The 24,628-nt window shown below is 42.2% G+C and overlaps 1 protein-coding gene across 3 annotated transcripts; it reads right to left on the reverse strand.

Moving 5' to 3' along the window:
- Positions 1-1,252: 1,252 nt before the first annotated feature.
- On the reverse strand, positions 1,253-23,493 carry LOC105228215 (protein stum). Of its 3 annotated transcripts, XM_029551046.2 has the most exons (12): positions 23,333-23,491; positions 16,632-17,066; positions 15,625-16,574; positions 14,985-15,560; positions 12,318-14,929; positions 11,655-12,250; positions 11,383-11,588; positions 2,378-3,040; positions 2,210-2,321; positions 2,025-2,151; positions 1,757-1,951; positions 1,253-1,684 (listed from the first exon to the last, which is right to left on the reverse strand). In XM_029551046.2, the coding sequence occupies exons 3-12, from the start codon at positions 16,473-16,475 to the stop codon at positions 1,533-1,535; spliced, it is 6,090 nt and encodes a 2,029-aa protein (XP_029406906.2). In that variant the 5' UTR covers positions 16,476-16,574; positions 16,632-17,066; positions 23,333-23,491; the 3' UTR covers positions 1,253-1,532. The 3 variants fall into 3 exon arrangements, with proteins under 3 accessions (XP_029406906.2, XP_029406904.2, XP_029406905.2); XM_029551044.2 differs by having other exon boundaries at positions 11,383-12,250; positions 23,333-23,493; XM_029551045.2 differs by lacking the exon at positions 23,333-23,491 and having other exon boundaries at positions 11,383-12,250; positions 16,632-20,303.
- Positions 23,494-24,628: the final 1,135 nt, after the last annotated feature.

Consider the following 24,628-nt stretch of genomic DNA (forward strand, 5'->3'; position numbering starts at 1 on the left):
TTATTTATGAGTATGAGCTAAAGATCAGCAAAGTTGACGTGAGGTCGACCCGACTGACGTGAAAATGTTGTAATATATCTATTGTTGTTGTTATATCGGCTGAAAAAATTCCTGAAGTAATTTCGGCCAGATAAACTTTTCTTAAACTTCCGACTGACTTCCGACTTTTTTCTTTCTTCCGACTGACGTGGGAACGTAGTATTTTATATGTTGTTGTTTTTGATGTAAGGCAGAAAACAATTTGAAGAAATTTGGACCGGATAAAAATTATGTTTTTTCCGTTTACTTAGATGCGACTGTCGTGGGAATGGAGCAATTTATCTGTTGTAACGGCAACAAACATTCCTGAAGTAATTTTAAGTAATGGTGCCGAGGTAAAGGTCCTTAGCCTGATAAAAAGCCGGGTCCGTTCCGTATACTGACCCGTACCGACTGTCATGGGAGCGGAGTAATTTACCTATATTTTTTATGGTGCCTCGGGCAGAGCATAATTTGTAGGAGAAATAAATTTTATTTTATGCCTTAAACCGAATATGTATAAAAAACGAAGCATAAGCGCAGGCGCTACTCAACAATAATAAAGAAATATGTAATGTTCATTATCAATTATCTCTCTACCAAAAGAAAAAAGTTAATACTATAAATGTGTATCGTTTATTTATCATATATTCATTAATTTTTATTACTAAGGAAATTATATAAAAAACTTAAAAATTATTATTTTCATTATTTACATTATATATTTTATAGCTACATTTAGTTAATAATATTTTGTTACAAACGGTATACGGACTTCACAATTTCTTAAGAGTTATGTAACTTATATTAGTAATATTAATTGATAAATATTTATTTTGGAAAAACTTAAATTCTCTATGCTACATATATAGGTGTAGATATGTATGTGTAAGCACACGATTTTCCTTATATTTAGATTACAATTACTTTTTATATATTGATATGTAGACGGTTTAGCGATTTAAGCTTTTTAAGTGCACTTTTCAGAGGGTTTTCAGCATCTCGTTGGTTAATGAAGTGAAATGTGGTCTTTTTAGGTATTTCAATTGTGATCTGATGCCTGCGTGTCAAATGGAAGATACTGCTTACTCTGTGTATTACTTTCAACAGCAAATGTAATATGTGAGTAAATATGATTTAAACACACGATTCCTCGATGCTGAGCTCTTGAGAGTCAAACTGAATGAATTCAATTATTAAGGCACTAATTTTCGAGGTTTTATATATTGTCACTTCTCTCTCTCTCTCTCTCTCTCTCTGTCTCGGTGTAGTAAATGACTCTGTGCACTTATTACTTGATAACCGTAGTTTTTGTGCGTTACAATTGTTCACCAACGGAAGCGTCTTTCGGAAGATTTTATCTTTGCTAGCACTTCATAGCGTTTGGAAGTTTTTTGGAAGTCCTTGGTATCATTAAAACGCAAACTAAAATCTATGTTCCGAAAAATTACATCTTTAAGCTCCTTACAAAGTATTTTTTCCTCAATTTAGTTTCAAATATCAATAACGTTTCTTTAAGTGGCGCTCTCTGTGGTGGTGGTGGTCACCGCTGTGGGATGAGTTGCCGCTCGCGCCGCTGTTGCTGCTGCTGCGGCTGCTGCCTCTGCTTGGCGACGCTCCTCCTCCATTTCCAGACGCTCAACCTTCTTGATTTTATTCAGCTTTCCTGTGTGGATGCATATATGTATATTAATAATAAAAGTTGGTCAAAGTGATTCAAGTATTTGACAGTACTCACTTGCACATTTCAGCATGATTGTGCCCCACCAAATGGACCAGCCCCAGCCGACAAAACAGAAGAGCACGCAAAACAGTTGCGCTATAGCAACGATTATGTTGATTATGAAAGAACCAAACCGCGCTTTTGCGCTGTCGTATTGCGAAAAGCGCGGTATGCCAACGCAAAGGCAGAAAATGCCCGAGAATAAGGTGCCTGTAAGAGAAACGAGAGAAGAAGAGAGTAGAAAATACTCGTGAGTGCAAGCACTCGTATCAATACAATTTACCTAGTCCTGGAAAGATAGTGTTACAAATAGCGCAAAACCAGGCTAAATAGAGCGGCATTACTGGAATGGCGCCTTTCATTTTTGAGCTATACTCTACTAGGTCCACATGTAGCTTGCGTCGAGTGTCCTGCGAAAGTTGTACAATTCAGAGCAATTTAATTAATTTCAAAGGGTCACAAACTCACCTCACTTGGCGGTGGTGGCGCCTTCATACTTGCGCGCCGACTCTCACTTGGCTTCGGCAACTTTTTGCGTCGACAACACAGCAGTTTGCTCCAAAACCGTTTGCAACAACCCCTGGAAGCGGAATAATGTCTGTAAACAACACAAAAATTGTTGGATAAATGACTCACTGTGGTCGCACTGCTTCTGACGAAGTGGCACCCTCCAAAACAGATGCATCACTAGCTGCGATACCACTTTCGGGATCTTGCCAGGCCACCGAGCCAGTCGGTGAAACCGTCGAGGCTATGGTTGCGCCCCGTCCAGCTTTCTTGCGTCGACAAGGTATACAAAAACAACACTTCTTCAATTCCGTCTCATCACCAGTTGTGGGATCGACCTTGTTGACACGACGACAACAAAATAATTTACTCCAGCAGGCGCCACAGCCGCCTTGTTTGGGTGCAGTAGGTGCGGTTGCTGCCGCTACAGACTCCGTTTTGGACGCCATTGTCATTTTTGTGCTCTCATCAGTGTGGCTGGCAGCCACCTTCGGCTGCTTGCGACAACGTTTGCAGCAGTTCAATTTTTGCCAACAGCTCGTTTTGGTTTTGTCGCCGTCCGTTGGATGTCGCGCTTCATCGATGACCTCGAGGTTGGTGGTAGAGGCGCTGCTGGTCGCAGAGAGCACCGGCTCCTCGCTTTCATCGCCGGCCAGGCTCTTTTTGCGACGACAGCAACGCGAGCACCGTAGCCGTCGACATGGAAGACAGAATTTCGTGCAGCAGCGGCAACAACCGGTCGGCGTCCCGGAGTCGTCTTCTTGCTCCTTCAGAAACTCTCGGCTACCGTTGCTGAAAATACAAAAGACCAAGGAAGAAATAATGAGCGGGGAGTGCATTAGCCAGCAGCAAATACCAAGGTCTGTCCAATTGGAAATATCTTATATAGATATTATATAGATAATAGATCCTTTGAATAAAGTAATATTAATTGGAACTTGGAGCAACGAAACTGCTGAAGTCAGTATACCATATACCATACATTGAGTACAAGCCAAAGCACAATACAGAAGCCTTTCGCGTATACATGGAAATATGCACGCCAATCTGCCCAGTGCGCGGCATTGATGTAGAAAATAACGGTAGTATACAAGAAAACTTCGACGTGCCTATAAATGATTATCGCGACAGGTGCGGTTAATGGACGACTTCCGCTACTGCCAATCAGCCCACAAGATAGGCATTTCAGCAGGCAGAGACCTGCGAGCGGGCAGCGACCGGCATTGCCTCTTAGTGGCTACACGGCATTGCCACTTCGAGGATGGTGAGTGCGGCATTTATTGATTGCAGACAGCAGTTCGTAGTCACTCGTCAAAATGCATATGCAAATTAGGGTCATCAGGCCTTCAATCTCATATATGTATGCAGCTGTGTGTATGTTTGATGCAAAGGAGCGTTTGTCATACACACACACACGCATTCGTGGACTCAAGCCAATTCAGGCAATGTGAGGGCCATATTGGCGACTCATAAAATGTTTGTAATGTACATCCGCTTCCGCTGCAGCGCCGTAAGTGCTGACATTTCCTTCAATATAATTACAATGTCCATTTGAGTGACCTTATAGACGAAATACCCACACACACATATGCAAATGTATAGCCTGACTATAACTCAAACACAATACATATGTATACACGTGTGTGTAAAATAAAGAAGTTGGTAATAAACCAACAAAAGTTTTGCTGCTGCCCTGCGCATCATACCAGTATAGATACGTAAGCAAAATATGTTTAAATATTCCAAACTCAATAATCTGCTTTCCTTAAAAATATAAGTTGTATTGCCTTCAGACATTCCTTGTACCGTAAACAATCATTTTAAACATTCTCCATTAGATTTTTCTTTTGGGTAACTAGTTCGTCTCGTTGTCCAAAACACAAAAAGGCACTGCGTATGAGTAACATTTTAACTTTCAATTTGAAAGCAACACCATAGATGTATATTGTAGAGATATTTTAAAATTATTCAGGAAACAAGAAAAAATTCTAACTTCCGTTGCACCGAAACTAGAATATCCTTCACAAATAAAAAAATCGTTTTTCTATACAATAAATAGATTTTGTTTGGTCGGTTTGTATGATAGATTAGGCAGATTTCAATAAGATTTAATTTCCCCCACACATAGCCAAAGCAACTCAACCATTACAAACAGTACTCGTACTCCAACAACACTTAAGATCATTCACCCTCTCCACTCCCACCCCACACTCACAATTGCTCAATTCCTTATCAGAATCACGAACTTGTTGGCCAAAACCGAACACTCTTCTCGAACGCGAGCGGATATGGATGCACAGCACGCACTTTTCGTTAGCGGGTGAAGGCCAGTTGCGGTTAAAGCTCTTAAGGCAGCGTTCCAGTTACGTCAGTGGATTGCCGCAAAATGTTGCAAATACAAACTAACAAACTTGACGAATTTGAATTTCGGACTTCTTTGTTTTTGCCTTCACACGCATTTTCCAAACAACAAAAAAGCAACTTTGAAAATGTGTGCGACCACCGCACGAGCCAACGACCAAATACGCTTTGGCTGAGCCCAAAAATCAGCTCACCAAAAGTAAGCCGAAAATTATGCTTAGGCAGGCGCTGCCAAGCGAAACAACGACATGCGAACGTGCGAAAAGTTACTAAAATGGTGGAATTTAAAAAGCATTGACAAGGTCAATAGCAGCACGCCGCAACGGGACATGTACAGACTAACACATACACGCACACCTCACAGTCACTCACTGGGTTTTTGGTGCGACACTTAAATCGGTTGGGAAATTGCTCACCACAAGCATTGCTGAGTGAAATGCCAGTCATGGCCGGTTAACTGCCTTTTAATTGCAAAACTCCGTAATTGTATGCAACGGACGGAGACATGATTATGAAGACATGTAGACGATGTTACTTACCTCCATCTGACTATAGTGGCGTTCAGATACGCGTGCCAAAATGTTTGTGTGCACGAACTGTTATTGGCGAAAGAGAAAGAGCACAGAATGGGTTGGTTAAATTGTTAATAATATTAAGTTGAATACGTTTTCATCGATCCTAAGCGCCAATTTGCGAATTGCGAACTATTTGGAAAAGGAAAACATTAAAATATCTGGCGAAATAGCCTGAATTGTCGACTTTTTCGTAAGTAAAAGTGTAGGTATGAAGAAAAATGATATGTTAAGTATATTTAACAGAAATGTACCCATGTACCAGACAAAGTGTTCGAATTTAAAAGTTTTGAACTCGGTATAAATAGAGGGATACTCGGAAATCCTCCCACAGCCAATTTAAACATCCTCACTTAGAGACAAAAATCATTTTGACGATTTTCTCCTCAAAAATCGGTGATTTAGGACACAATTTTATTTTTCAAAATTTCTGGCTAAACTCAATTTTAAAATTTCTTAAACAGAAATATGCCTCATGCGATTTTACAAATATCTTCATTTTTACATTTCCTCTACAACCACTAGTTTAGGAGTTATAAGCATTTTAGTATTCGGCGGCTACTTGCTACATGCTCCTGGTCGCCTGGTAGAAATATGAGATTTTGGCACCAAATTGAATGCAATTTTTCTGCAGCGGCGGCGAATGCACTACAAATTTTCGTGGTGGGTGGCATATGCAAAGGGGCCAAATTGGGAACACGGAAGCGGGCGTCTGGAATGCTGGAAACGGGAACAGGACCTCGGCCGGAAGTGGAATAAAGGTACCATACTTTCGGTCCGAACACTCAAACGGAAGTATTATATCGGAAACGGATGTTTTCGACCGGAAGTGAAACAGCGGAAAAGCACTTCCGGTAAAAAGCCAGCCGGGAGTATTGGTCCGGTTTCTGAGAATACAGTACCGTCATCCTACTTCCGGTTGACAAATTCCGTTTCAGATCCGGCACTTCCAGTTTGGGTTCCGGACCGGAAGTGTGGAGTCGTTGGTTCACTTCCGGTTCCCGGTTGGTCTCTTCCGGTTGGAAGTGGGGACCGGAAGGGTGTCACCGTTATTCCACTTCCGGTCGAGGTCCTGTTCCCGTTTCCGGGCATTGCATATGGCCGCTTCCATGCTCCCAATTTGGCCCCTTTACATATGCTACCCACCAGGTAAATTTGTAGTGCATCCGCCGCCGCTGCAGAAAAATTGCATTCAATTTGGTGCCAAAATCTCAGATTTCTACCAAGCTACCAGGAGCATGTAGCAAGCAGCCGCCGAATACAAAAATGCTTATAACTTCTAAACTACTGATCGTAGAGAAAATATAAAAATGCAGAAATTCGTAGAATAGCATGGGGTATATTTTAGTTAAAGAAAAAATAAAATTGGATTTACCAAGAAATTTCGAAAAATAAAATTATGTCCCAAATTGCCGGTTTTTGAGGAAAAAATTGTCAAAATGATTTTCTCTCCTAACCGAGGGTGTTGAAAAGGGGTGTGGAAGGATTTCCGAGTATCTCTCTATTTATTCCGAGTCCAAAACTTTTAAATTCAAACACCTTGTCCATAAACAAAGAGTTTTTGATGATAATATCCAACTTTTTGTTTGACAATTCTTTTTGACAATTAGGCAGTCCAGATCTGATCTGAGAGCCGGTGGGAAAATTCGACGGTGGGGGTGGCAACGCCAACTTTTTGGTGAAATTACAAATCTCGGGATTCGACAAACCGATTTCAACAAAAGTTAGTACGTGGCATTCTTCTCATATTCCTATTTGACAGTATGAATATGGGCGAAATCAAACATCAACCACGCCTATTTTCCATATAGTACAATTTTAAATTTCACTTGATCTTTCACTTTCGAGTACACAAATGAAGAAATAACTAAAATAACGGGAATCAATTTTGCACTAATAACTCATTTCAAGTATTCCACATTATGACCAAAAATTGTCCAAGTCCAAACAAAACTGTTCAAGCCCTCGGTACCTACCGAATATGTGGACCCAGCATCCATAATAGGCTTCTGACCGAAAATATCGGCGAATGTGTGAAATATACAATTGAAACTCAGGGATCAGTTTTTTAGTATGTGGCATGATTATAGATAAAATTGGGTCGACACTACCCAAACTTCCATACAACAAGTTTCTTTCTGACTTATTAAATTTTCTTTTTTCTTTTCTAAAGCCTAACTTTTTTAATTTTTATCGAATTTATTTCTCATTATATTTAATTACACCTTTCTATAGTAACTTTAACTAAAAAGCATTCACTCAAGCCAGTGCATTCTCATGCATTTTTCAGAAGGAGCTCGTAAATACCTTCACAATCCATTAAATGTCATTAAATTATCCTCTTATTAAACAAATAGCAAGCAAATACCTGAAAAAGTACTTCTCTACGTCGGCAAAGTCCTGCGGCAGGTCAATATGGTAGATTGCCGAGTTCTTGCGTTTTCCCTTTTTCTGAATCATCGTACGGCAATTGGGGCGCCTGTAATTGGCTTAGACTTTTTGGGTTTTTCAACCAAAATCACGATTTCACTTAGCACGACACTTTGTCCGCAAGCACTTGCGACGCGTTTACGTTAATTATTTGAGGTTAGCACTCGCGGCTTTTGCTGGTTGTTATTGTTGCGTGAGCAATGCACGAATTCGGTACACTGATTGAATTTTCGGATTAGGAATTTCAGAAAACTTTCACTCGAGCATTCTGCGCGTGCCTTCACAGCTGGGAATGCAGTGATGAATTGAATTTCAAAATGCAGTTGGCCCAATGTAATTTCATGCCACAAGCACACGCGGTCTCGTGGTCTCGTAGCAGCTGAATGCGTGTGTTTGTGTGTGCTGTTGTTGTTGTTGAACGGCAGTTGTGTGGTGTGACGTGTCGCGTTCGCCTCGATTGTCCAGCCTAAACTGATTTCATAGCTCAGGCGACCGAGCTTACGGAGTAGCGAAAGAAATTTTCAAATCAATTCAACTTAATTCGCAATAGCTTCACCACAGCTGCCTCTACCTCCCCGCTGCTTGTCGCGCACACATTTCGTTTTTCAATACGACAACAATAACATGTACTTATTCAGCTGCTACATACATTTACATATCATCAAGAGTACCACTTAATTGCTGTTGCCGTTGTTTTTGTTATATTTGTAGCGCCATTGTTTAGCGTTGAATAAACACGAAGGACGAAATGGCATGCCTGCATGGAACGGATATCCTTAGCGAAGTACCGGCTTTAGCGCACCAGCAGTCCGAAGGGAGGTAGGCTTAGCGGGTGCCTTCGAATGGACTGCTGATTGAGGAACCCGTCGATTCCGTACTTTTTCGGTTACAACTTTGCGTTGCGGCCCTGGCCGTTGGGCCCGCTTTGCTATGCGATGGTGAGTTGGGCAAGAGACCAACCTGTCATGATTGCGATTACGTACATACATACGTACATACATATATACATATGCATGTTTAACTTGTTATATGTGGCCCCACTACAAGTCCACACAGTGGAGAAGTTCATAAACGGGCCGAGGTATATACATACATACATATATAGGTATATAATATTTCTATAAGTATGTTGCATGCAACGTTCGCTGCGTTATTTTTACCAAAGGCTGGTTACTATTATGTGTAAATACTTAGTTTATATAAAGAAAAGAGCGAAGTAGTTGCTTTGAAGGCAAGTGGAATATGAGTTACAGTTTAAAATGCTGGAAAATAATTACCACGCACACAAATATGATTTCAAGCTGTCGTATGGGTCAGCCTCGATATTCGTATATTGTGAATTAAGTCTCCGAAAATACACAGTAAACCGTAAAGTAGAAAGCAGTGCTAAAATAAACTCACTAATCAACGCTGGTGCTTCTTACTTTGCTTGAAAACTCGGCAATTTTGCCTTTCAATAGCAGGTCTACCATTTTCAGGTTCGTGTTCGCCAATGCAATAGACTTAAGAGGCCTAATGGTTGCAATTATCACTTAAGCAATGTTCGCTGTCCCAACTAATATCTTCTTTTTAACCCAAAGAACAACGTGCGCATTTTGTGTGACCAATGCTCAAGAATTCTAAGGGTTTTAATATCATATCCTCTGGGCCTCTTCACGTGCTAAGTAATTCCATCACAAGTTTTCATAATTCTCGCCACAAGACTGACGCGCCTTTTGTGCGCTCGACATACTACAAGAAGAGTACCCAAGCCTACATATAAATATTGTATCCTTCTGTATTTCTACAAGTATTCTCACTGCACAACAGCAACACTTGAAAGCGCTGTAGCAAGTAAGTAGTAGCCGCTTATCGCCGACTTAATGTTACAATAATAAACGTGAATATATTTCACATGTAAATGGGCATAAATATGACAGCGCCGTGGGGAGTAATCAGCTCAACCGCTGAAAAATATGCAGCACATATGGTGCGAGCCAAATGTATACACATATGTATGTGTGTTTCTGCGAGTGAGTAGTTCGGCCATTCGTACTGCAGCGTCAAGCGAATGTCTAATAAATTATTTATGAAAATTTGAAGTGATTTGGAATTTGTGCAATTACCCCATCCGTGACCTTTCAACTGCCGTCTAACCGAAGGTGTCGTGGCAGACACTGATGGTCACGGATAAGCGTCTTATTGCCGATGATATTGCAGGTGTCAAGGTGTCGTCGACGGGACTTGTGAAAGGAAACGCCATACTTTATGAGCATGATGGACATGGCAGTGCATTGTGTGCCTTGTTGTTGCGTGCAAGCGGACGTGTGAAGCCTTGGTAAGTGTCTTACAACTGCTCGTTTGTATGCCATGCCTTCAGTGGGAGGTTATTACAACAAAGAAAGCGCCTTGGCATCTTGATGCCTACTTAATCATTTTGACTTACATATATGTCTGTAGCTTATAACTATAACAACTAAAAATCATCTAAATTGATAATGAATATTTGCACTAAAAGGGAATGAACGTTAAGCTTAGTCTTCATAATGGCTTGAATTGAACTTGAATGGCAAGAGACATGTCTCGAAATGTAAGGGACATGTATTTTCGAAGGAAAGTAAGTGCGTGCCACAAGCTAATTTCTCTGCAAGCATCTTTTAATTTTTTACACGCACACATACATACATATATAATATGTATTTACAAACTGTGCCATAGGCTAATTGTGGAAACTACTGGTGCAGTTTCTAAATAAATAAATGCAATTTTACAATTTATTGCGTTTATCGTCTTTTGTTTGTATTGTATATAGTACATTATTAGTATGTTACTGCAACGCGTTCATGTGTCACGCTACTGCGGCTTATATCTGGTAATACACGATTTATCGTACAATACTCTAAAACTCTATATAAATATATACATATAAACATATACAATGTAAATACATACATATGTATATAGAGATTTCTAGTTTTATGTTGAATTCGGTCGATTCAAGCATGGTTACTTCCCATAGATCCGTCTTTCCACATATTGATGCTTACTTTGCTCTAAAGGCATACTCACATTTACCTACATATATATATATATGGCTCAAGCACCTTACGACTTCCGGTCTTTGATCAAGTATCCTCTGGGTCAGCCAGAAAACATCCGTTTGAAAGCGAGCTAAAGTGAGAAGGCGAAGCATCCCCTCCACAGAATTGTGCGCTGGGTTTGGGACCCGCCACGTAAAAAACACTACCAATGAAAACTAATCGGCAACCTCGGATGAGAGACCCCCTTTTGATGACGACCAGGGCTCCTCTCTCGACGAAACAAAAACCAACCTCTATAAGTCACTCATTATACCCGTCCTGCTATATGGTGCAAAGGCACGGCTGGCGCGCTGTTGTTAACTCGGGTATAATCGCGTAAGCGGTATTTACGCCAGTAAAGAAGAAGAAGATATATATATATATACTTATATATTAATATACATACATAGAAGCTACGAGTGGCACTCAAAAGCAGACCACATATGACAGTGAAATTAATAAAACCGGCTTAACAGCGAACACCAAAAAGCGACATTCCGCCGCCGCTACCATTTGGTTTGCACGCGATTTGAACGCGGCTGTACATTTGTACGAACGTACATACATAGCCACGTGATACATGTTCGTAAAAGTGGTAAATCACTTGCTAATTGGCTTTGTAATGCCGTGTTGATGGCTGTGAATTTTATAAATGGGCCTCACATGACCCAACCTATTTCTTGGAAGTGAAAACTTATGATATTTCACTTACCCACTGCCCGCCGCAGAGCCGCCCTGTCCATCCGGCGAGCGTCGTTTTATATCGTCGTCAGTAGCACCATCTCCTTTGCCGCCATCGCTGCCAACTCCATTCCGCCCGTTTCCACTCGCATCAGTGACATTTGCACGGCCTGCATGATCCAATATTGCGCCGTCCACTGTTTTGTCCGCTGCACCGTCCCCATTGTATGTGTAATTCTGGAAATTTGCATCGTCACAGTCAACTTCTGGCATAACTGATACTGATAAAGCACGTTCACTAACCCGTTCGACGGTAGCATCTGCGACGCCCGCATGTGGCATCGCCATGGCGCCCGTTGTGGCAGCTGCTGCGGCTGCTGCAGCCACAGTGACATGTTCCGTAGCGTGCATGGACGCGTTCAAGACTGAAACATCTGCCTCGATCGGTTGTGTAGGGGGTAGTGGAGATTTTTGTGTAGGCGTCGCAGGCATAACACCGTTACCACCATTTTTGTGCGTCATTTTTTTCATGCCCGCTGTTGAGGTTGGTCCCTCAGCGGTCGCTGTGCGTGAGATCGATTCTCCGGTCGCGCCACTCTCATCACCATTAGCAGCACCTGCTTTGCCAGCCTGTTTGTTTTCCACAACGGTAGCTACACTCGATGTGGGTGATCCTGCGCTATCTGAAAACCGACCCATATCACTTTCGAGACTTTTCAAATCGGTGAGATTTTCATGAATGGTTTTATGAATCTCATCTGTCGCGACGGTAACAGTCTTTTGAATATTCTCCAACGTCTTTTGCGATTTCTCTAATATTGCTGCAGGTAGACCAGCCATATCTTCAGGTGTCTTCAGTTGTGTGCGACTATTGGTTTTTTGTAAATATCCTGCTTTTGCTAAAAAATAATTAAGAGAGTTAATAAATTTGAATTATTGGGAACATATGATACATTTCTCACTAACCGTTCTTTTTCAAGCCGTCAGTTGTCTCCTCAGCAACCGCCGGGATAGTTGTCTTCTTGCTAAGGTTGCTGTCGGAGCGCTTCATGCTGAGCAGACTCATTCGGGAAGCCATACGTACAAGTGATACGTTGGAAGGATGCCTTTTGATACCTGAAGTAGATCCGCTGCTTCCCGTGCTACCAGAACTGATGTTCGGTGCGCCTTTTGCGGAAGTAGCAGCGACAGCGGCTACCCCTGCAGGTATTGCAGCTATTTTTGTTGCTTCGATTCCCACAGGGCTACCATTTTTTAGATTACTAGCATCTTCTTTACTCGAAGTTGCTTTTTCTTCTTCTTGCTTACTTATTTCGCCGTTATTGTCACCCTTCCTCCCTTTCGCTGTTTCTGCTTTAGCCTCTATTCCTTTTCCTTTGGTTGTTACCGATTGGCCCTTGGTAGTAAGCTTCGTTGAATTTTTTGATGTAGTATGACGTTTTAGTCCACTTGCCGCCAAAGCCACAGCCGCTGCAGAAGAATTAGCAGGCGCTTTCTTTGTGGTTATTTTTGCAGCCGTGCCTTCACGCTGTATATTTTTTCCTGTGCCAGCTTTTGGCGTTTCTTTCTTTTGTACGTTAGAACGTTCTCGTATGATGTTTACCCTTTCTTGCTTTTGAAGATTACTTGGTTGTTTTTTACCAGACGCCGTCAATTTGTCCACTGACGTTGGTTTGCGTTTCACATTAGACTCGGGTTTATGTATCGATGACGGTACTTTTTTGGCACTTTTTGGTTTACTCCGTTGATTTAATGGAGTTCGCGCGGGCGATGTTCGACTAACGATTTTTGCACCCTTTGATTTCGAGAGTGAAGGGCTATTTAGCTCCTTCGGAACCACTGATGGCGATTGCTTCGCTTTTGTTACACTACTAGCCCTTAATGGTATACGAGATCGCGAACTATGCCGCGACTCAGATCGCTCCCTAATTTTCTTCCCTCTCCCACGGCTTCCTGACCTCTTTTTGTGAGGTGGACTGAGTGACTGTCGCCGTGTACGTACTCTTCTGTTTGAGGTTGGGCTGACAGAAATGGATGTTCGCCGCCGCGTGGTAGCTGGTGAAGTTTCAGTGCTTCTTTTTCCAGAAATAGGGGAAATATTACCGGTAATTGATACTGTTGAATGTATGCTCATTCTTGAGTTAGATCGGGAATTGGCTATTTCTTTAGCCATTTCCATTCGTGAATTCGGTCGTGTACTAGCACGTGACGCTGCTCGCGATATTGGATGGGTAGATGCACGAGAAGTAGAACGTGATGCCGGTCTGGAATTGCCACGTGAAACTGATTGGGAAGCATCGGTCCTAACAGTAGCTCGAGAAGTTGTGCGACTAGATGTTCCTCTTGAATTCATATCAGATATTGGCAATTGAGACATAAATTCCTTCAATGGCGACGAAGAACGCGAAATTGGTCGCGAATTTGAAGAGCGCAAAGGTATCTTCGAAAGTGATTCCCGCCGAGATGTCATATCCGAAAATGCTTCTGACGGTGCTAATGAACCAGCAATATTTTGTTCAGGACTTTGTGGTGAGCTACTATCTTTGTTCGGTGTACCAATGATGGGTGAAAGCGTAGAAGGCTTAGCAACTTTTGTGCGCGATGTTCGGCCACCAGTCAAACTTGCTGGTGGTATTAAAGATTGTCGACGTTTTGTTTTGGGGCTTATAGCTGGCAATACTGATTTTCTACGTTGCTGATGTAGCGGCAATGGAGAACAACGAAAACTAAAATCGGATGTGGTAATTGAACTTATATTGGAACTCCGCCGATCTGAAGCTGTTTGTGTCGAACTACGACGCTCAGGCGATGTGGAGCTTGAGCGTCGACGACTCTGTAAAATGTGTGTAGGTGTTGCAAGAGGAGTTTTAAGCTGCCTACCAAGAGGCAGGTCCTCCATACTCGTCCAGTTTGAACGTAATGGTAAATTCGAAGTGTTCCCATTTAGTATGCGGAGCAAACCCTTTTGTTTTCGAGTGGGATTGGGGTTGGGCTTAATGGGGCGAGGCAACGCGCCTGGTGGAAATACTGCTGGCTCTATATGTAGATCTGTGACGGAGCGATTGAAGCGTGGAATAGCAGTACGGTATGGATCGGTGATAAAAGGTAGAGTTTCACAACTTTTTATTTTTGTTTCATTTGCTTGTTTGGCAAATGTTGGCAGTGTCGAAGGTCGACGCAATTTTGTTTTGGGTCCCGCTGAAGGGGATGATGGTGTAATATCTTGCGATGATGACAGTGACTCACGATGTTGCAGTATGCCACGTTGAGTCATCATGTTTGGCGTATGTCGCCCAGTCATGTTAAATTGTACAGAAGGGCGAGGAGAGTCATCGGCGGGAGCTTGAAGTTTCTGTTGTGACAACTGTGGCAACTTGAGTTGAGAGGCTGATAAGGATTTATGTTGCAAATACTGTCGTGGTTTAGCAACAGGTTTCACTGGCGATATGGCGGACATTTTTTGTGGTGACAGCTGCTGGTGGCTGTGTGGAGATGGACTATGAGTGCGTGAGGATTGTGGTGATTTTTCTGAAATAATTGTAAATGATGTCTTCTTGTGAAGACGTGTCTGGTCAACCCTGCAAAAGGCAAAATAGAAATACTAAATGTTATTAAATATTATTTCTTTATTACCTAAATTCCCCCCCAGTGGCTATTAAGTTACGCAATATCACGGGTGACATCTCGCGTTTGATGAAACTTTGACTTTCGTCAGGCATTGCAGTTAGAAGATCCGGCGGTGGTGGAGTAGCTGGAGGCGGTGGTGTCACCTGATTCGAACCACCTAGAGGACTTTCGTCTTCGTGTTGCAAATACTCTTGAGGAGAGAGCAATAATTCTGTTTCAATTTCACGGAGCAGCGTTGGAGACGGGTCTGGTGGTCTAGCTGGTGGTTTGAAACTAGTCAAAGGCACTGTTGAGTTGTCTGCAGTATGTGCCCTATCCAGTCGTTCTTCTCCACTACTAGAACCATTCGAATCATTTATCATTGCTGCAACCGGAGAGTGGTGCATTGGCATGTCTTCTCTTTTAATCGACATAACATTCTTGGAACTTGGGCGCAGTCTTGGTATCTTGCTGAATTCAGGGTAATCTTGAGTTGCTGGCCGAAACCATTCGTTGCTTGTATACGATTCGTTCGGAAATTGATGAGGAAATGGATGATTTGCAGAAGAAGACGAATTTTCCATATGCGGATTTTCAACGTTGCTATAAAGAGAGAAGATTTGTTAACATTTTTCAATAACATTTCGACATATTATATATTGTTCACCTCAGTGCTCCAACATTCGATTTGAAATCTTCACTAAAATTAGATACACGCCTTGTTGCCTCCGAGTACTCGCGGACACCTTTTGTATCTCTGACTTCATAAGACTCTACTATTTCCGTTACATCTGCCGGCTGCCTATCATCGTATATTGTGTGATGACGATTTGTTGTGTCGGGTGCGAGTAATGTGTAATTTGGTGACTCCCGTGCTTCAGAGCTTGAATCGCCACTGGAATTCGGTAATATTTGAATATCTGGCGGTTGAAGACGCGGCATGGGAGTTGGAAGCACGTCAAAGTTTCTGGGAGTTGCATTATCAGACATGCGTCTACTAAAGGCGGAACTGAAAGGTACATTAGAAAATAGGCGTGTGGGTGCGGCCCTTTCAACTTCTAATGAAACGAGACGGCCACTAGTGTCCTCCTCAGAGCCAGAACTGATGTCCAACGATACTGGATGGAAAACGCTAACGGGATTGAATTGTGAAGTAAGAAAATCGGGTGGAGGTGGCGGTGGAACAGGATCACCGAAAAGACTGTTATACTGATTATCCATCTCAACATCGACTGAGGTGCTGCCGGAAGGGCGCGTACTGCTGACCCGGGAATGTGTGTGCAAATGATAAGCACCGCTTGTGGTGGAGGTGGCCGCAGAGGTAATGCGCCCGTTGGGAAATTGTGATATTGAAGATGGTGACATTGTATGATAATTGTAGTCTAGAGGAATGATTGCCGGTGTGAGTGTTGGTGTGCTGTGCGTGTTCGAGGAGGAGTTCGATGCGGATCTTGGTGGATACGCTGTTTGGTGTGGGGGAGTGTTAGATGAGGATGAAGATGATGGCTTATAGTTCATATTAACATCGAACGTTGGTGGCTTTTGGTGTAGAGGACGATTGCTGTTTCAATAAAGCTTTTGCCTGTGTGTATCTCGTGACGAGAAAGCGCTGCTAATCTGCAAGTAAAGCGAAAAAGTGAATTAAATTGAAATACGTTAAGCTGAAGTCGTCACCTGTACACATAGTCTTCGTTCGCAATGCGTTGAGATCGACCTGGTAGTTTTTTAGGCGCGTGAAGACAAAATACGTCCGCATTTATCTGCATTTGTGTAAGAAAGTTGAGATACACCTTGGTATATGTGAAGTTCGATGTTGGATGTTCGAGTTTGCAGTTACAACGTCTTGCTTCCAACATGCATGATGTGCGCTCGCAGACTTCAAACCGAAAGCAAAACGTTTTATTCGAGTTTTGGTTTTTGCTTGGAGATTTGTGCATGTATGGATTAGCCACTTGTAGCCCGTTTGAGTTGCTTGTAGAACCTATTTATTTTGTATTTGTTGATGTAAATGCCCTTCATTTTTCTACGATACTCGAAGATACATATACAGTGCATGGAAGATTGTTCCGGAAGTTACTTCGTGATTTGATGGCCGCCAAAAGTTTACATCTACAAAACGTTTATAAGCAAAGGAAACATTAAAAATTCTGAAGGAGAAGTAATCCATTACAAGACTTCACATAGATCTCGGAAGACACTTTTCTCTACTTTTTTTGGCGATCGCGCACTTAAAAGTTGAAAGGCTGACGCGTAACACAAAAGGACAGTTGAGAGCGCCAAAGCTGCCGCTTTAATACTTTAATCGAGCAGTGGGAGATGGCAACGCGCAAAGACCGCACTGGACACTTTACTACACCGACGGGCCAATGGCAAGTGTTGCAGACGCTCGTCACTTGTCTGCCACGACGTTTCATTTCGTTGGCGGTAACTATGCGCGCTTTGTGCATCGCATGTTGCACGTGCCAGCAATGCTGCAGTTGCACGTGTGAGTGTGTATGTGGGCTGAGGCGAATCTTTAAAATTTCACGCTTCGTTTCATGTTTACCACGGGCACAAGTAAGCATTCATTATTTCGATTAGCTATAATTTTTTTGGTCTTGTACATTTTACCGTTGTTAGTGGCTGGCTGTTGGAATTCAGGCATCGTTGTGTGAAAGAGAGCATCAAATTTAAGCAGCCTTCACAACATGCCACGAGATGGCCCGCGCGATTATAAATCATCAACAACAAGTGAGCAATTAAAACACACATTCGGCTACTTAGTTTCGTATATATATTAGTATGTATGTAATCTTGAAAACAAATAAGTGTTTACTGCAAAGTCGTCTTTGTATTTTTTCAATTCAATGTAGTAATGATTACTGACGACTAATCATAAGAAATTATCTAAACAAATTACTCATAGTAAATCACGAGAAGTCTTCAGAGTCCCCTGCCTCTTTTATGATATATGTTAGATATATTGAAAGAACTCCAGGGATGAGGCTGTCGGATTATAGCCGATGAAGATAATGTTGCTCTCATGGTTAGAGATAAATTTCTAGGAGTGAAGTTACTGGAGAAGGGGCGCAGTAAGTTTTATGAAGATGCGAGAGGCAGTCTACTGCCGCGAGCTCTCAACCAACTCTTGAAGTATCTTTCAAGCAGACAGTGAGCTGAAAGCTAGTCAAAACGTGCATGATCTCACTAGCTTTGGCATAAAGTTACTTCCATATTCAAAATTGTCTGGATGTCTGACCATAGTGGAATCGTCGACTAGGGTTAAAGTATCTTGGTTGCATACTTTCTACGAACCCGGCGAATTAGCTGTAGTAGATATCAGCCAAGCGCAATAAATTTGTGACGCTTTAGAAACATACGACAATCTTTTACATTCGTACTTACAGTCAGAAAAACAGAAATAACGCCAACATAGATGAATAAACTTTTCACTCAAAATAATTAAGCATCAATATCACCTGGCCATTCAAAGGGACTTAGGGCTTCGCTGCCCTAATTTCAGTATAAAATTATTATTGAAATTAATTTGGCATGGATTTTTGCTTTTCTTTCGCTTATTAAGTATTTAGCCTACTTTTGTGCGCCATACCCCCGCTGGTCAGCGCATTTTGATGGTTCCGCTTATAAAGCTTGGGCTCTGCTTTGACCGAAAAGCTGTCGCTAAATATAGATTTCGACTTCCTTTTTGTTTTGTGCATTGAAATGTGTATGTGTGTGTGTTCTGGCACTGTCACCGACCCCGCCACCACCCACATACTTGCATTCCTTTGTTTACTCTTTTCTTTCTTATTTTCATGCGGATTTTATGGCACACTTATACTTATTCGCACTTCTTTTTCCCACATTCGCGCTAACGGTTCTTGCGAACGCGGCGCACACCGTGTTCTTGTCGATGTAAAGATAAGAAATAAATAAAGGAATCTGGGTCAGAGCATTTATGCTTTTATGCTGAATGACTTCAGTTGCTTGGCATGTCCTTTGACCCAAATGGCTGAAGACTGAGTAAATTAGCGTTGTGACACCTGGTAATATACCGAAGTGTTTAGTTTTACAGAAGTTTACGCACCCAAATGAGTGGTAGTGGAGGGGCTAGGCGTGAGCGTCTCACAATGAATTGCTAGTGACACAATGCCATTGAGAGCCGCAATTGGAATTTGGAGGCAGGCGGTTGTTTGCTGTTGAACGCGTGGCGTGCGGTGGTGGCAACTCTTGCGGGTGTCTGCAAGTGTTTTTCTCGCCGGAAATTATGAGACTCCCAGTGCACTTGAACAGCGCGACGCTACTGCCTTGCTTTTACAACCTTTTCCACATGTGTTCCTATAAATCACAGAACATGTTTTCGCAGATTAAATGCAAATTTTCCGTAATCATTTCGCTGCACTTCCTGTCAAATAAATTTCCAACTACACAAGTGCCAAAAACAAAATGTCAAATAAGTTTCGCCTCAACCGCAATTAAACTGTGTTAAAATACGTTGGCATTGTGGCTAGCAAACCTTTGTATGGTCGTATGAGTGCCGGCTGCATGGCGCTGAGTGAAAGTGAGCCAAATAAATCATGTTGCAAAAATAAACTGTTGCACTGTTGCAGAGTTGCAAATAACGGTCATTTTTGTTGAAGCGCCGATGCGACTTTAGGACACACACTCACATAAACACGCTCAAGCACAAACGAAAACTCGAACCGGGAGCTCCAGTGGTAGAGCGACGATAAATTTTACTCGTTTTGTTAGGGCTAAACTTTAGAAGAACTCTCTGAAAAGGTTATTAATGGCGAGGCAAAGAGAATGAAAGAATGTCACTACTGTTCTTTAAAAATACTTTGATATTACACGTATTGTGGATATAATCTTGAAGAGTCCAAGTTTCTCGAAACTATGAACATTCAAAATCGATACTGTAGATTTTTTTTAATTCAGGGTGTCATTATAACATTAATTAACGTTTACTAAAAAGTGAAATACAGCTTAGAGCCTGCACAAAGCACGCTTCTTATTACCGGCGAGGAAGATGGTTTTCAGCTTGATCTTATCATTTTCACATGTGCCGCCAGAGTATCGTTGCAGTTTGTGTATTGAGTGCTCTTTTTTATCAAAAATTTTAACGCTGCACATCCTTTTGCAAAAAATATCATTTCAATGAGTCATTGAAATCACCTCACGCAATCACAAGTGCCACTAATTACCGTTAATAATAATATTTGATTTTTATTCGTTTGTTGAAAACGGCAAAGTTGTACGATTTCTTGTAGAATCAGACTTTGAGTGCATCAAATTGGTGAGTTTAATTTAATTTTGACTTTTCAATTTTAATTTAAAGTGTTTTTCACACGCGAGACACTAACAACACCATGCCAAGCGCCTTCACCGACTAACGACTATCCAACAAGAGCGGCGCCAACACCAAAGCGTCTTTAAGAACAAAACTTTTGTTAGCGCAATAAGACGGCCTACTAACTTCACTGAAATAACTTGGTTAGTTGGCGGCTTTGCTAACTCGTTAAATGCCCCGCGTGCCGTCTGTAGCGGGAGAAGTTCTTGTTCGGATTCTCCCATTGAAGTAATTTCTCACTCAAGCAAAACAGCCAAAGTGTGCAGTAGTGATTCTTATCGATCACACACACATACACACCCGTGCACGTTTGATGGTTTTGCAACACAAACCACTGGTGCACACCTACACATGCACTCAGCACCATAACTACTAACGTCGCGCTCTCTTAATACTTTGTGTGGCAATGCATGTGTAAGCACACTAGCTCATTGCGCGCACGTGTGTGTGTGTGGCACTGCTTATTTTGCTTTCTGTTTTTATTTTCCTCTACGCGGCGAAATAACCTGTTGTTGTCGCTTCGCCACTGAAATTCGCCACTTTTCAGATTTTCCACGCGACGTGCGCCTTCCCCTTTTGTGGAGTAGTCCGCTATGCAACTTTTATATGAAATTCAAATAATGTTGTATTGGTGGTTGTTGTGTATTGCACTATATTTCATTAATTCCCGATTTTGTGCCTTTTGTGTCTGCTAAACAAATTGGCATGTTACTTTGAACTTGTTGCAGCGAAAAGAGCAGAGAAGAGCGGGTGGCCGCTTTGAAAATAATCAATGATTTGTCTCAATAATTCTCTGACAATCTGAGTTTGAGTCCATAAGCTGTGATTTTAATTATTCGACCCCTTTCTGTTTACGCTGTCACTATCAAGCTAAGTATACAGAATTTGTCCGGAAAGTAGTAGCACTGAGTCGATTTAAAAACATGTTTTTAACAAATCGATACAATTCTTTAAAAACTTTCAAAATTGGCTCCTTCTGCGTCGACGCAGCGCTGCCAGCGCGATTTTTCCAAGCATTGAAGGCAGCATCAAAGTCATCCTCCGGAAAAGCCTTGAGATCCGAGGTGCATGCTGCTGGATCCCCTCTGTCGTCTCAGAATGCTTGTCTTTCATCGGCCTTTTCAGGCAAGAAAACAAAAAAGTCCGGGTGGGGCCACATCTGGGCTGTAAGGGGGCTGCGGGAGCGTTGGGATGCCGGCCTTGGTTAGGTAGCTGTTCACAAGAAAGGCGGTGTTAGCCGGGGCGTTGTCGTGGTGCAACTTCCAATCAGCTGCGAAGTCTTGTCGGACCCGATGTCGGACCCACGTCGCGCGAAAATGTTTGTACTGACCCTCCAAGAGCCAAGAGACAATTGCCCAGCCGCTCGTTCGTTAGCTAGGAACGTCCTCTACCGAATCCAGTCGCGGTGGAAGAAAATCAGTCGTATAAATTTCTGGACAAACCCTGTATGCAAATCATTGGGTTGATTTCATTATGGTTCAGAGCCTCGACATGGGAAATACGGGATTTTGTATGTTTTCTTAACTCTTCTGCTGAATCTTGAGAATCTACAAAATTCTGGCCACGCACTTTAATTTGGATTCCACAGAATACAAGATATTCGTAGAAATTCATGAGCGTGTCTAATATCTGATTTACTCAACTTAAAAGAATTGAACACACATCATCAACAACAACGCTTTAACAGAGCCTCCACTACAAAACATGCGCCTAAAACATAAACAACGTTGCACTGTCTTTCATCGCTAAAGTTGATTGAATTTCCTTGGCTTTGGCCGAGGGGTCAAAGCAATAAAAATATTAGAACAGCAACAATAGCAATACTAATAACAAAACACAAGTGTAACGACACTGCAATAGAATGCAAATGAATCGCACGCAAAGAGGTAACATAGCCAAGAGCATAGTCGAGTAAAAGCACCGGCTGTGAGCTGGCTCTCCGTGCGAAAAACAGCGCACTCAGAATCCCGTTAAGCCCACTGCAGTGTGAGTGGTTGTAGGTTGAACGAAGTGCATTGCTTCTGAATATGTGTGGAAATCCTTGGCTAATGGCCACGCGTGGCACTGGGTTACTAGACAAGCCAGCAAGTCAGTCGGTCAGTATACCGTGTAAACGAGCCGATGAGTTTGTGTTGGCGAATCCATACCTGTATGCGGCGTCTGCTGGTACTCAACACAGGGACATACGTTGATTGAATGTCGAGTGCGAGGACGAGCCACTGCGGTCAGCGGCCGAAGCGGCCCACTTGAAGAAAGCCTACTATGTAGTTGAGTGCACAACATATGCAATAGGAAGGTATGTAAACCGCTGCTATGTGGTTACGCCGTAGAGCCGTAGCTGACTGTTGATGTTGGGCCTATGTATGGGCCGTTCACCAGCAAGATATTTATGTAAACATAAAGCTTTCCAAATGCAGCCACTTGCTCTGTGACCGAGTGGGTGGCACGGTTCAGTATGAGGTAAATCCGCACGCCTGTGTTCGTGATATTGCTTATAAGATTGCATGTGTGTGTATCGGTTTTGTCATGCACCGCATTTTCACTGGGATTTTCCTTTACGCGAGCAACTTTTTGACGATTCATTACACGTAAAACGTTGAAATTTTCATATGCCGAGTTAAATGACCGATTTAATGAGGAGTTGTAAGGCAAAAGTGCTTAGCCTTAAGTATTTTCAGCAGAATTTAAGAACATTTCACACCGAGAACGAGCTAAATTAATAATTTTTGCACGGGATACATAGTGCTTGTATTGTATATAATATATGCGTGTATATAGATATATACTTATACAGTATTCGCATATAGAGCTTCACTGCTATAAATTTATCTATTCCATTTTCTTCTTGATCACTTAAATTTGGAAAAACCATAGCTTTTTTGGGTTTTGGGTTTGCAAGATTTTCGAATTTATTTAGGCGCTTTAGATTCGCACAACAACATTTCCTTGCGCAACAAAGCAGATTTTATTGCTAAGAATGTACACATTAACAATATACATATATAGATAGATATATATATATTGATATAAATTTTTGCGACCGTACCGCAGTTTCAAGCCGTTTTCCTTTTCTGCATCGATCCGCTGCACTTGCCGTCCGTTAAGAAACTGAAAAGCATTTTTGCTCTCGCTGGCCAACTTGAATTTCCTTGCCACTTTACTTTCAGTGCCTGTTAATTTTTATTTTCCTTCTTTATTTTGTGAAATTTGCCTTTTTCCCAAAGAACACAAAGTTGAGTGGTTTTCTTTTGGACACATTTCTGCGCTGCACGTGTGTATATATGCGACTGAGCATGTGTGTGTGCGTTAGAGCGAGTATGTCACAGTGTGCACAACTTTCTCCAAGAATTGTTTTTGCTTTAGTTGTTGCGATTGGCAAACGCGCATAGCTGGATTGTGAATTGGCTTACCACTGCGGACGAAGTACGAAAACGTGGGTCAGTAAACCTACTTCCGGTTGACATAAATTCGCCTTGGACATGAAAACGTCGCTGGTGGCTACTACAATGCAAACTACACCACCACTATACGAGTACCTATACAAGTGACAACTAAAACAACAACAAAGGATAACTAAAAGTAGTACCGTTATTACAAATACCATTCCGAACTCAATGATCAACGGGACTGTTGCCGGCAACAAGAACATGTGTAGGCGAGAGACCAGAAGTGAAGGCTGGAATTCTTGGCATCCAGAGCTGTCGCAGTGCTTCGCTTAAAGTGTTGTGCCACAAAAGGCCGGCTGTTTGAAGCCCTGCTGTGCGTTGGCTGTAAAACCGATTACATTGGCATTCGCACAAAAGTAATCGTCGCCAAGTATGGTGATAATTTTATGAATAAAGCTCATTTATTGAAAATTTCACAAGCAGCCCTTGCGAGCAGGATCACTGTAGATCTGCTTTAAGTCTCTGGTAACAAAGGTCTTCACACATGGAAACTCAGAAATGTCATATTATCAGGTTGACACCTGTAAGTACGTGTATGCTCGAATGTGTCATGTATGTATACCTGTAAGTACATAACGATAAATAGTACTTGGACATGTGCGCCTTGCGTCCCCCTTGAAAACACTTCCGTCACTCGCACTTTTGACAACAAAATCTTCGCCCGCTGACACGCGTTATATTTGCCACGTTTCCTGTGCTGGCTGCCTTCGCTCCCACGCACCGGGCGTTGGGCGTTTGGCGTTTTGAGTAGCCGTCTAGGAAGTTAATGCAGTCAGCTGGAAAATTGGTGAATTACCTAGCTTGTCGCCAACAAATACCTCATCACATAACGATTGAAGCCGAGCCGGCGAGCCGGAGAGCGCAGTGAAGACCGAAATGAAAAATGGACATCAGCA

This window comes from Bactrocera dorsalis, chromosome 3, assembly GCF_023373825.1.
Source record: "Bactrocera dorsalis isolate Fly_Bdor chromosome 3, ASM2337382v1, whole genome shotgun sequence".
Taxonomy (NCBI): Eukaryota; Metazoa; Arthropoda; class Insecta; order Diptera; family Tephritidae; genus Bactrocera; species Bactrocera dorsalis.